Genomic DNA, 13,448 nt, shown 5'->3' with positions numbered 1-13,448 from the left:
AATAATTCCACAAGAAAATACTAAGTTATTAATCAAAAGTCAAAAGTCAACTTAAAAGTCGGCCCCCGGGTCCACGTCTCGAAATTCGATAAAAGTCATAAAATCCGAAAGCCCATTCAACCACGAGTCTAACCATACCAAATTTACCAAAATCCGAAACCAAATAGTTACTCAAATCTCCAAATTAAACTCTCCAAATCTCTAGTCTCAAATTCCCAATTTACACCTCAAAATCACACAATCTAGGTGGGAAAACCAATGGGGAAACATAATTATTAAACAAATTAAACCACAAGTGACTTACCTCAAGAATCCCTTCGAAATTCCTCTCAAAATCGCCTAATCCCGAGCTTGAAATGTTCAAAAATGAAGAAAATCTCGGAACCCTCGTTTTAATATACTGCCCAGCCTTTTCGCTTCTGCGGATCACTTAACCGCACATATAGACGTACTTTAAGGACTTAAAAGCTTACAAAATTTTTAAAATTGCTACAATAACTAAGAATTATGTTAGTTCGCCTTAATTTTAACTTTTTATATTTGTTTCCTTCCATTCTAAATTAGCTTGGTTCTTGTCAAATTTCTCGTTTGACTTGCATTATTAGATAACAGGACTCGATTATCGATTTATTATTTCAAGAGTTATTATCTAATGTTTGATTGGATTCTCTTACAAATATCCTCGGCCTTTACAATGACTGAAACTTTTATATTTTTTTTTTGGAAAAAATAAAATAATACTCTCACACCTAATTATTATTTCAGATAAAGTTGTAAGAGTCGGGAGAAAGACTAGATCTAAAATTTACTCGGACCCAATATTTACAATAATCAATGAATGTAAGATATGTCTTTCATACATATATTATGATTAAGTGAGATGTATTCTCACTTTAATTTGTACCGCTAGTATTAAATTATTTAATTTAATATACAATTGATACAAAATAATTTTTTATTCTTATTCTTAGTATTAGTAGTATTTTAAAAAAGAAGCACTAGTAGTCCTTGTTGAGCGTATTTACACCACAAAAGTGCAATATTCTAATCTTATCAACAGCTTTCTCTCAATTCAGTCCTTTTCTAATTTTATTCGTAGGTCTATCTCCATTGAGAAAAACATAGTAGTAGTAAGTAGAAAAAGAGAAAAGGGAAAAAATGTTTATAGATTGCTAGTACTGATGACTTAGTTGTAACTGATTCACTGGTCAGTAGAACCTCTTCCATTTCATGTGGCTCAAAATTTCCACGTCTTCTCAATCTTCCAAAAAAGAAAAAATGAAACACCACTTTTCAAATTACCACAGTCGCATACACTGACCTTTGGTCTCAGCTTACAGTCACCTTTCACACAATGACGCAAATATACTCCAAAACTATCATTGACATCAACATCACCATCGACTCTGTAAGAAAGAAAAAAGAAGAGTGTGGCTCCGAAACTCTCTTCTTTTTATCTCCCAATCCTTCCCTCTCTCCACACATTCTCTCCCATTTCCACACTTTCTCTTTCTCTCTCTAAACCCTTCACACAAACACTGCTTAATTTCACACACTCACTGTGCGATTGTGTGTGTAGGGAGAGAGTTCTGATCGGTTTATATGGCGGTGAACTCCGTGGCCAACGTCCCGCAGTTACTCTACGCGAACGGGCAGTCACCGAAGATTGTTGCGGGGAGTAAAGACGGCGTGTTTGTTGATTTCTTCGGATTGTACTGTAAATCCAGCAAGCGGGTTCGTCGAAGGATTGGTTATGCGGCAGCTAATAGGAGAAGCTTGATAAACAACAAGTGGAATGCAATTAACGCTGCTCTTGACCTTGAACGTGTTGCCACTAATGCATCTCACCAATCCTCTGATATTGTGCCTAAGGTGTGTGCTTGCTGTTGTATACTTTAGCTATGTTGAATTCTTATTAGAGTAGGTACAATAATTAGCTTCAATGGATTTCGTACTTAGCATATTATGTGAAGAAACATGCATGTTTGATTACTTTGCTGTTGAAAACTTGGGAAGACGGTGATAGGTTGGAAAACTTTTGCTTTAACAAAAAAGTCTGTTTAACATTAGGCATGTCCCTTTTTTGTATTATGACTAGCATAAGTAGGTCTAGTGTTAATCTCGATGCATTAAATTGAGTATGGACATAGTGCTATCATATGAGGTGGGAAGAGATTTCATACATGGAGCATCTTTTTGGAAAGTTACTGGTTGGAGTCCTTGGAATATGTGGTCTGCTGGCTTTCCATGTGCGAAAATGCTTCAGGTTTGTAGGTAGCAAAAATCCATTGAGTTATTTGGTTGAATTATATAAAGGTGAAATATAATTGACAAAATTAATTAGCAACTGCATGCTTTGCATGACCCCGAGGCTGCTGCTTACCTATCATAAGTATATTGCAACTCTTAACTTTGTAGATATTGGATATACGGATTTATGCCATGTGATATCTGAGGCGTGTGTTGATATCTGAGGCGCTTGAAGTTTTGCTAATGGTTGAGAGGTAGTTGGTCTTGATCAGCTTCATTGGCTTTTCTTCATGTGTTGTTTCCCAAGTTGACTATTGTCTGTCGAATTTGTTCTTGAAAGTAGGATTGGCGCATACACCTGCGTACTCAAATGTGATACTTTTCATGTCGCTTTTTAATCTAATTGTTTTGCTAACTTAAATTATGACATTCAAGTTGAAATGGAGAAAGTCTTGAAGACAGAGGCACATGTTTGATTCCTAAAAAATAATAAAAGAGAAAATATCAAAGTGGACAAATGCTTTTATGTGATATTTAAGTTATATGTAGATCAAGCTTTTTCCATAACATCTTCTGAAATGCTCTTCTCTTGGGGCTTTACTTTAGCTTCTCTCTCTATGTCCTTGTTCTACTCTGGCAATATAGCACAGAGATGTATTGCATTGTGGTAACTTCCCCTCTGATCCCCCATGTTTTACTAGGCATCTTACTTTCTGTGCCCCTTTTATTCAAGCCAGTTCACTCTGAGAACTCATCAAAAGACTACTGTCCTCTTGCAATATCTTTTTTTTTTTTTGGTTTTTCTCGTATATGTTTGCTTTGAAATACTGCTATTGAAATGAGTGACACAAGATGCCTAATGGAGTTTGTACCTGTTGTAGAATTCCAAAGCGTTTATTGGGTTTTGTGTAAATAATTCTAATGGAGGATAGAGTAGCATTTCCATGTCATTTCATGGTTAATTGGATGGAAAGATAGTAAGAGGGGGTAAGTCGCTGTTAAAATTGGAGGGAGTTACTTGCCTGATAAAGATGTATGGCATCACTTATGTTGCTATGAGGCATATTACTGACAATTTTAAATGCCAAATCAACAGAAGCCGAAGTAATAACACTGCTTGTTTCTTATGATGCAGCTGTTCATATTGTGCACAATTTTGTTGTGAAGTGATAACTCTGATTTTTTAATGTAAAAGTTACTATGAATAAATTTGTGAGGTTTGCTTTATGCTCAATTATACATAGTTGGTTATCCACCTGGAAATAATGAAAGCTTCTATAACGTCCATATTTGGTTTTGGGGCTCAAAAATCTGAAATGTCGGATATGGAACTGTTGCCCTCATCCACTGCGCAGCTATAAGAACTTTTTTCTCTTTTACTTTAAGGATATTTTGAGTAATTATCCTTCTTTATCACAACTGAATGTTGCACGGACTTATCTTCCCAGGAATAGCATTTTCTTATTTACTTAAAGAAAGTAATGCTCTTGAGCACCATCTCTTTTCAAGGTTTTAGAGCTTGGAGATTGTAGATTCTTGGAGTATTGCCTTTTTTTTGGGTGTAATCTTTTAACTTTTTTCCATAACCCTATGAAAGTACTCCATGTGGCAGGCTTAGATTTCATGGTTTAACTTTTTCAGGTTGCCGACTTGGATGATATAATATCTGAAAGAGGCGCATGTGGGGTTGGTTTTATCGCAAATTTGGACAATAAAGCATCACATGGAATCGTCAAGGATGCTCTTGTAGCTCTTGGCTGCATGGAACATCGTGGAGGTTGTGGAGCTGACAATGATTCTGGTGATGGTTCTGGAGTGATGACTTCAATTCCTTGGGATCTTGTCAATGATTGGGCTGAGAAAGAAGGGATTGCAGTCTTTGACAAGCTTCATACTGGTGTTGGAATGATTTTTCTTCCTAAGGATTGTAATCAGATGAATGAAGCCAAGAAAGGTCAGTCTTTAATATATAACTTTGGAGGATTTGCTAACAGATACTTTCCATTACAACATAGTTCCCCTATACTCATTACTTGGTTATAGGGAAGTTCTTGCCATATCAGTTATCAAAATAGAGTCTCTCTCTCCTCTTTTTTACCCTTGATTAACTTTTTCAGTTTGTGTTTGCCTCCCTGTAGTGTGGAAAAAGTTGAAATCTCTGTAAGTGATTTTAGACCACACATTGTACTCCCTCGCTTTAGATAAACTAAGTTGTTCTTTTTTCCCCCTCCAAAAATTATGTATAATTTTTAAGGAGCCTTCCTTCCCTATGTAGCAGAATCCAGTGCAGCTAAAATAGTTATTCTAGGTAATGTCAATAATATCATATTCAATATCATAACAAATTCACAAAGTAAGATGTTAGATATCTAAACGTAAATGGTTAGAGACTTAGGTATATATGTTCCACACTGGATAAGAATATATACTGTGAAGCATACCTGTAAAAGAATTCAAGTTTAAGGCATTTGTCCTACACATATCAATCTCTTCTCACAAATCTCTTATCTTTCACATGGTATCAAATTTTAGGAAGAAATTGCTCCCCGTCATTAACAGCAACATCTGGGAGAATGAGATATCTTCATACTGTGATTTTTCAACTGTCAAATTTGTTGGGGACGTCGTTGTCTTTGGTGAGTGCCGTGCATAGACTAGCACCATCACAAGAACCGGAACACTCGTGTAGCAAAACATTAAAAGCCATGTCCCGGTCGGAGCCACCACGGTGATCAGAGATCAAAACTTTTAGCAAAAATGTTTAGTGCGTTAACAAGTGATGAAGTTTCTGGTCACTTTCTTCCAAGCTTCTTTCCTCCATGGGAGTCGATTACTCCAATCCTACCCATCCAAGTTTTGACCACCTTCGAATTTCGATTAACCGAACCCAGTTTCCAACAATGTAACAACTCTCCAACAGAGTTCCTCGCTTTCCTACTAATTTTTCGCTGAATCTCCAACAATCGAGTAGACGACCGATGTATACAACAACAACATTTATTCCCTAGTCTGAAACAAAGTTGGGATATGCGATATGAATCCTCACGTCTTTCTTTAAGCTCAAATCATATCATCATCATCATCATGCCAAAATAAAATAAGTGTAGTAGTGAAAATAATTTAAATAATAATAATAATAATAGTAATAACATTAAAAGCTCTCTAACAAATTTAAAGCCTATTCCTAACTAGCAAGTATCACCTATATGGATCTTTTTCTTCAATTCGCTCCATCTTTAGCTAACTATGCAATGACTCCAAGGATTTGTAGGTCTTTCGAGACAACTTCTACATGGGATTTTAGGTCTATCTCATCCCTTTTTAACACCTTCATCTAGGGCTGCTTATCGGACGGATCGGGCGGTTATTTACTCTTAACGGTTCGGCTTATCGGTTATCGGCTTTTAAATGTATTAATCCGCTAGCCACCCGATAAGATATCGGGCGGATTGGTATCGGTTTAGCTATTATCGGGCAGTTATTGGGCCACCCAATAATTAAAAACCTGTTTGGACTGACTACTTTTATTATGGGACCGAACTAAAATTAAATAAAAGGGCTACTGGAAACACCAAGTATAATGTTACAGTTCAGCTAGCTAGTTTGTTGGTCTTGTTCACATAATGACAGAATCACAGTTCATAAAAGTTGTGTAGAACCTTGTGAATGTTCTAGTTAACGAAGTATAATGTTACACAGACAAATCGAATGAACAAGCAGACTAATCAATTGCAATCTAAATGATATAACTGTTAACGAAGGGTGTAGAACCTTGTGAATGTTCTAAGAAGATAATTACAATAAAATTATATTAGTTTTGTGTTTTAAGTGAGAATACAACAAAATGTTAATTAGCATGAAACTAGAGAGTAACATATGACTGAACCCCAAGATATATATTTATATATATATTGTTAACGGGTTAACGGATTATCCGTTAAGAAAATTGAATAATCCGCCCCCAAACCGATAAGCCGTTAATAAAAAAATTTCAATCCGTTCCCCATCCGTTAAACCGTTAACCCGATACCAATAAGCAATTAAGCCACTTTTGCGGTTCGGTTTTCGATTTCGGTTCGGTTTTGAACACCCCTACCTTCATCGATGCATGTGATTAATAATTTTTCGCGATCGAGAACCTAAATATGCAACTTTCTATCTGTTTTGGATTTCACTTTTGAGGCCACTTCTAATCATCCTTCTAGCATCTTTAGCCTCGTTACGGACTTGTGACTCACTATATCAATATCTAGTTTTTTTTGTAATTTTTTTTGCTTAGCTTTGCAATAAACAAAATATTCCATCTACTTTTTCCAGCTATCGTTTTAGGTAATTCTCCAGCAAGCTTAATTCTGTCTCCTGGTTTGTTCTTCGTCAATTCAAACCTTTTCTCTCAATTTGTGGCCATTTTGTCAATTATTAGGTAGGTTTTTAAATATTAATTACCGCCGAATTTGAGAATTCTTATCTAGATTTGATATTCTATACAACATCTGCTTGTACATATTTGAGAATTTCGATTACAAGAAAATGGGATCTGGTAATTCAAGCAATCAAATGCTTTTGTTGCATGATTGTATAATGGTAAAGAAAGAAGAGACTTGGGAATGCATTGCTTGATTATTCCTTCAAGCATGTTGGGGTTTAAAAAGTGTTTACATGTAATCCTAAAAAGAAAAGGAAGTAATTCCAATTTCTAATTACACAGTCTAAGGATTCTAACCTTTACCATATTTTTAAGCAATGAGCTTTTGCCATATTAACAATTTCCTAATTCTGAACACTCTTCCTCAAGTTGGAGCATACATATTGTATGCTTTTAACTTACCACGAATCCATGAGTGATTGTTAAGAATATCCACTAACTGATGGCTCAAACTGACAAATCTTGTCGCAATGCACCCTGGCGTAATGTTTAGCAAATGAAAGACTATCTATCTATATATACTTCATTCAGAGCAAAGTATATACGACCTGATTATCATAAATCAACCGCATTAGTGCATCTCCTCCGCACCTTAACTCTTTAAGAAGTTGCTTTAGCCATATAGGCTCACATGTAGCCAAAATCGGTGCTTGATATTCTGCATCATCACCTGATCTAGCTACTGCATATTGCTTTTTTTTTTTCCCCAAGATATTAGATCTCCTCCAATTAGAACATAGTACCCTGAAGCAGATTGTCTATCTGTAGTTGATCCTACTTAGTCTGTACCAGGGTATCAAATATTATTTGCAGGTTCCTTGTTCTAATACAATAGACCGTGTCCAGTTGAACCTTTAATATACCTTAGAATGCAAATCACCGCATTCCAATGGCTGTAACAAGGAGCTTGGGGAGGTAGCTGATCGTGGAGGTGAATGGTGGTTAGTGGTGGTGGTTGAGCAGTAAAGGCTAGTGTAGAGGTGGTTGCTAGTGGTGGCAGGTTGTGGAGGTAGTTGTTTGCGGTGGTAATATATAAAATAGTGATAAATATTACATGCACGAGAATCTTTAAGTTAACGTCTTAATGATTTTAAGACTCTGTATAAGATTTGAATGATTCAGACCTATTAAGAGTTATTTAGCGATTTTGTGAAAAAAATGCATTTATGGAGTGAGATTTGAATGATTCAGATTCAGATCTTCATAGAGTGGGAAAAAAATGGGGCCCTAGTGTCCCTAAAAGTGGTCTCGAAGGATATCAGAGGTTACCTGAGAAGTGAACTAAAGTTGAACTATCTAACAATGATTTGTTGATTCTCTACGTGGCATTCGTTGCCATACAGTGGTTTGTATCTTTGATATGCTGGGTTTGCTTTATGAAAAGGATTACTATACAAAGACTAGTGTACAATAACCATATGTAGATCTTCTGCCATTTACAGAGCCATCCCAATCCGCATCAGTAAAGACTCCTGTCTAGAGATAGCCATGTTTGGAGAAAAGCAGAACTTTCCCTAGAGCAGGCAGACTTCAGATATCACAAAATGTGAAAGACAACTTGCATATGATGATCTCGTGGATCATGCATGAACTAACTCATCAAGCTGATTGAATAGGCTATGTCTGGTCTAGTGTGAGAGCGATAATGAGTTTTCCAACCAACTTCTGATATCTCTCCTTTTCAATCGACTCTCCAACTCGTGTTTGTAACTTGTGATTACTTCTAATGGGCGAGTCTGCTGGTTTGCAACCTTTCATACCAGTCTCTTTCAAGAGATCCGGAGTATACTTCATTTGAGAAATAAAGATTCCTCTTTTTGATCTAGCAACCTCAATTCCCAAGAAGTACTGCAATTTTCCTAGGTCCTTGATTTTTAATTCATATGCCAACAACTTCTTCAATAAGGTCATCTTCTCTTTGTCATCTCTTGCAATTACTATGTCATCAATATAAACTAGGAGAAGAGTGAGTTTACCCTTTTGATGTCTTATGAAGAAGGGATAGAAGATTGGGTGTCTTTTGTAGAGAATCATGTTCTGATGTAAATTCTCTACGTCTTTGGTATACTTCGTGTACACGGGAGTTCTCTCCCTTTTGATTAATACAATTTACCTTATCAAAAAAATGAAGAAGGTGTGATCAACATTGCTTTGTTGGTAAGCGAAGGAGATCATCGCTTTGCTGAATCTACCTAACCATGCTCTAGGGGATTGCTTTAATCCGTACAAGGCTTTCTTCAATCTACACACTCTTTCTTGACTTTGTTCAGTGTCAAATCCAGGTGGAATCTCCATGTACACCTCTTTTTCTAGGTCTCCATGAAGAAATACATTCTTCACATCAAACTGTTGTAAGTCCCAATCAAGATTAGCTGCATAAGACAAAAGAATTCTAATAGTATTTGTTTTAGCAATAGAGGCAAATGTCTCTTGATAATCCATTCCATAAGTCTGAGTGAATCCCTTTGTCACAAATCTTGCTTTGTGTCTTTCAATCGAACCATCAGCTTTGTGTTTCATAGTGAACTCATTTGCAACCAACCAACTTCTTGTCTAGTAGTGAAATTGCAAGTTCCCAAGTCTCATTCCTTGACAAGGGCTTCATTTCTTTAGTTATAGCTTGTTTTTGTTTAGGATCTGCAAAAACTTTTCTTCAATTGACACAAAAGAAATAGACAAGGCAAAGGCTCTATAGGAGAGAAACAAAGAATTATAGGGGATAAAATTAGATAAAGGTGTTTGGTGCAGGATGCCAAGATCTGACTCCGTTTAATAGTGTTCAATAGGTGAATATAACTCATTATGAAATGCAGATAACTCACCAGTAGAAGAGGATTGAGTATCAGCAGATTGCATGATGACTTCTTCTGCTCTTTTCTCCTTGAGTAAGTTTCCAGATTAGGTCTATCCAACAGCCTAGTAGTCTCCTCCTTAATTCTTTCTCCATTTCACTTTCCCTAGCGGTAGTGGTTGTGGTTTCCACAGTTTCAACAATGGAACTTGGGAGAATCGTCTCTTCCTCCTTATTGCTCTCCCTTTGAAGGGGTGATGGTGTGATACTGAAATATGGCTCAAATTTTCGAAAGGTAACATTTATGCTAGCAAAAGATCTCTTAGAGGGAGGATGATAACATTTATACCCTTTATGTGTTGGAGAATACCCGATAAAGACACATTTAAGAGCTCTAAAATCAAGCTTTACAAAATTCCTAGTGTGAATCAAGCAGACACACCCAAACCTTTGGATGAACAGTATGGTTATTTTTACCCTTTAAAGGTTACAGAGGACTCTGAAAATTGAGAGTTTTAAGTGACATTCGATTGATGAGATAGACAGCTACTAGAATGACATCTCCAGTAAAATTTTGGTAGATTCATAATAAATAAAAGAGACCCTCAACAACCCCATTTTGTGCGCTAATGTAAGCAACTGGTTTGATGGATTATCCCATAAGACTCCAAATGAGCACCAAATCTTTTATCCTTGCCATCGTTAGTTTGTAAGATTTTTTATCTTACTCAAATTGAGTACAAATCATCTTGTGAAATGACCGAAAGCAAGAGAAAACTTCAATTTTAGCCTTTAACAAATATATCCAAGTCATCATAGTGCAACAATCAATAAAAATAATAAACTATCGACTACCAGACAAACTGACTGTTTGAGTAGGACCCTACACATCAGAATGAATAGGCGAAAACGGAGTTGTTCTTTTATTATCACCCAAAGGATAAGAGTTTCTACTATGCTTGGCATACTCACAAGTATCCTAAAACAAGGATTCAAACTTAGTTCTAGAAAACAAGCTAGGATCTAAGAGGTCGTTTGGTACGCAGACTAAATTATCCAAAGATTATAATCCTGAGATTATAATTCCTAGGTTAATTTATCCCACCTGGGAGGTGAGATAAAATAATACCAAGTCTGATGGGATAAGGTGGGATAAGATGGGATATACAAGATTAAGTCTGGGACAAAGTTTATACTATATTTGGTTGACGGTATAAATTTATCCTGGGATAAATTAATACCGTCAACCAAACATAAATTTATACCGTCAACCAAACATAGCATAAATTTAGTACCACACTTTATCCCACCTTATCCCATTTTATCTCGCGTACCAAACGACCCCTAACTTCTTTAAAACAAAAAATCAGGGGTGCCCCAACCGTCTATGCCACTATATTATTTCTTGGTTGACATCCTTATTTCCTCCAAAAAAAGGCTTGATCAGAGTCTCGAGTTCCATCAATCCAATATAAGTCATCGTGCAATCTACCATTGATAATTCTCTTCCTTGTTTGAACATCCTGAATAACTCAATGATCAGGAAAGAACTCGACAATATAGTTTAGTTTTTTGGTAATGGCGCTAACAGATAACACTGAGAACTTAGGGACATGAAAAACATATGATAATGTAATATCAGGTGTACAAACAACAGAACCCGTTCCAGAGACAAGAGTTAGAGAGCCATTGACTATTCTGACATAATTCCCATTGGGACTAGGAGAGTAGTTTTGAAAGCCTTTAGAGGAGCCTGTCCTGTGTCTATTCGCACCAGAATCAATAATTCAAGAATTTAGGTGAGCATTAAAGACAATGCCTCTCTGCACGTAATTGGAAGTGGCAACATTAGAAGAGTCAAGTTTGTCCAGGAGATGACGAAGATGTTGAACTTCATTCGAAGACAAAGCGTCTCCCGAAGTAGATGTCTCCACATTTCTGCAATATTTGCCTCACCCCTTGATGGACCTACACGTTTTTATCCACGACCTCTAGTTGGTCTACCATGTAGTTTCCAACATGCCTTCTTTGTATACCTTGGCTTTCTGCAGTAATCATAGTGGATGTGATCTTTATTGGAAGTGAATGCCTTTGGTTGCTCATGAGACATAGTTAACCCAAACTTCTCGGTTGATGCTGAATGAAGCATGATCCATCGTCGGCTCTCTTCCCGTCGAACGTAAGTTATGCATCCTCAAGAGTACTAACCCATCGTCGACTCTCTTCCTTTTGAACTAATTTATGAAAGAGAACTGCATCATCAGTACAGTTTGCTTGGATATGCTGATAGTACTCAATCTCCTGCCATAAACTAGTTAACTCGATATAGTAATTAGTGTTAGTCAACTCACCTTGCTTAGTGGCATGGATCTTATTTCAAATTTCAAAGATCTGTGCATCATTCCCTTGCGAGAGTAAGTGCACTTAGTTGAATTCCAGATCCTTTTAGCAGTATCAAGCAATAAATAATACTTAAATTCGCGGGGTGCATAGTATTCAAAAGCCATGTCATAATAAGAGAATTATCAGAATCCCATTGACCATACCTAGCATCAGTTCCAATATGTGCTTTCTTTTCTTCAGTAATATAACCAAGAAATTTTCTAGACTTAATAAAAAGCAAACAAGATCTTGATCCGGCAAGATACGTACTAGCCCTATCTAGTTTCACAACACTGATTTGTGAAAGGGAGTAAGTATCTACCGTCTTTGTATCTGCCATAGCATGAACAAATAATACTCTACGTCTTCAATTAGAGAGAAAAATTTCCAGAATCTAGGACCCAACTAACCTGTTTTTTAGAGATGAAAAGCTGGAGAATTCTTGCCGGAAAAGTCTCCATGCGCTGGCGCGTGGGTCTGACACTTTGTCAGTGCCGAAACTTCAGGAGGCGCGTGATGGTGATTCTCCTGGAGCGACTTTCTGGAGTTTGGTCGCCGGAGGCTGAGGAACCCTGTGGTGGTGATAGTTCTTGCAAAAAACAAAGTTTGAATATTCAATGCAAAGTCGCAAACATCATTGTTATGGCAGTGATGATGAAAGAGGGAGGAAAAACTCAACCTCTTGATACAAATATGGAACCCTAGTGCTACGGAGGGAGAAAACTCACCTAAAAAGGCAGCAGTAACTCTGATACCATGTTGATTTAAAAAGAAGAAAAGGCTTCTTTCGTATATGAGTATGTATGTACGTTCAATGAGCAAGGCTACTTATACTAGAGGTCCTATGACTAATTAAGGAAAGGAAATCAGGTACAATCAATTATAGAAAATTACAACAGATCAATTAGAATAAGAAGAAAAACTCCTACAATCAAGCTAGTTAATACTTATAAACACTTTTGGTTTGACCAAGAATTTTACTATTTTATCCTTAATATTTTTTTAATTCTCAAATTACCTTTTAGAAAATAAAACATCTAACCTCCTCTCTACTCCATTATAATTCCTCTTTTTCTCTTACAAACATATTTTTAAATTTGTAACTTTTTTGTAAAAATATTAAGTTTATTTTAGTCATTTTAACAAAAAAACAACTTATCAACACTTTTTTACCAAAAGCATCAACTGCATATTACCCATTTCAGTACTTATATCCAAACATGTAATTGCTTATTTATAAAATTAGATTCAACGGTTAAAAATACTTTGAAGCACTTAAAGCTTATTAAAGTATTTACTATTAGCTAATCCAAACGGGCTCTAAGTTCTAGTTGGAACAACTTGGTGTCTTGGAAGAGCAGAAACAAAGTGGGATGGCAAGATCTTACGAAAGTAGAATATTGGACAAACGCAACTTGTGAAAACTGGGGGGGGGGGGGGAGGGGGTAGGAGAGGTGGAGGAATATCTTGTTGCGTACCTCTTGTATATGGATATTTCCTATTTACTTACGAGAGAATGAAAATGTGAAAATCTCTAGGATGTGTTAGAATGCAAAAAACACGATAATAACAACAAATATACCTTAATGCTAAACTAGT

General features: G+C 36.4%; 1 protein-coding gene across 1 annotated transcript in view; it reads left to right on the top strand.

The window, feature by feature from the left end:
- Nucleotides 1–1,353: 1,353 nt before the first annotated feature.
- The window catches only part of LOC107781744 (ferredoxin-dependent glutamate synthase, chloroplastic), a 44,831-nt gene continuing 32,736 nt past the window's right edge, over nucleotides 1,354–13,448 (top strand). The window contains exons 1-2 of the mRNA XM_075230850.1: nucleotides 1,354–1,872; nucleotides 3,892–4,204. Coding sequence (XP_075086951.1) covers nucleotides 1,603–1,872; nucleotides 3,892–4,204 — 583 coding nt within the window. The 5' untranslated portion in view covers nucleotides 1,354–1,602. The remainder of the gene's footprint in view (nucleotides 1,873–3,891; nucleotides 4,205–13,448) is intronic.

Source organism: Nicotiana tabacum, chromosome 15, assembly GCF_000715075.1.
Source record: "Nicotiana tabacum cultivar K326 chromosome 15, ASM71507v2, whole genome shotgun sequence".
Classification (NCBI taxonomy): Eukaryota; Viridiplantae; Streptophyta; class Magnoliopsida; order Solanales; family Solanaceae; genus Nicotiana; species Nicotiana tabacum.
The sequence above is the reverse complement of the archived record's forward strand: the minus strand, read 5'-3'. Positions and strand labels throughout refer to the sequence as shown.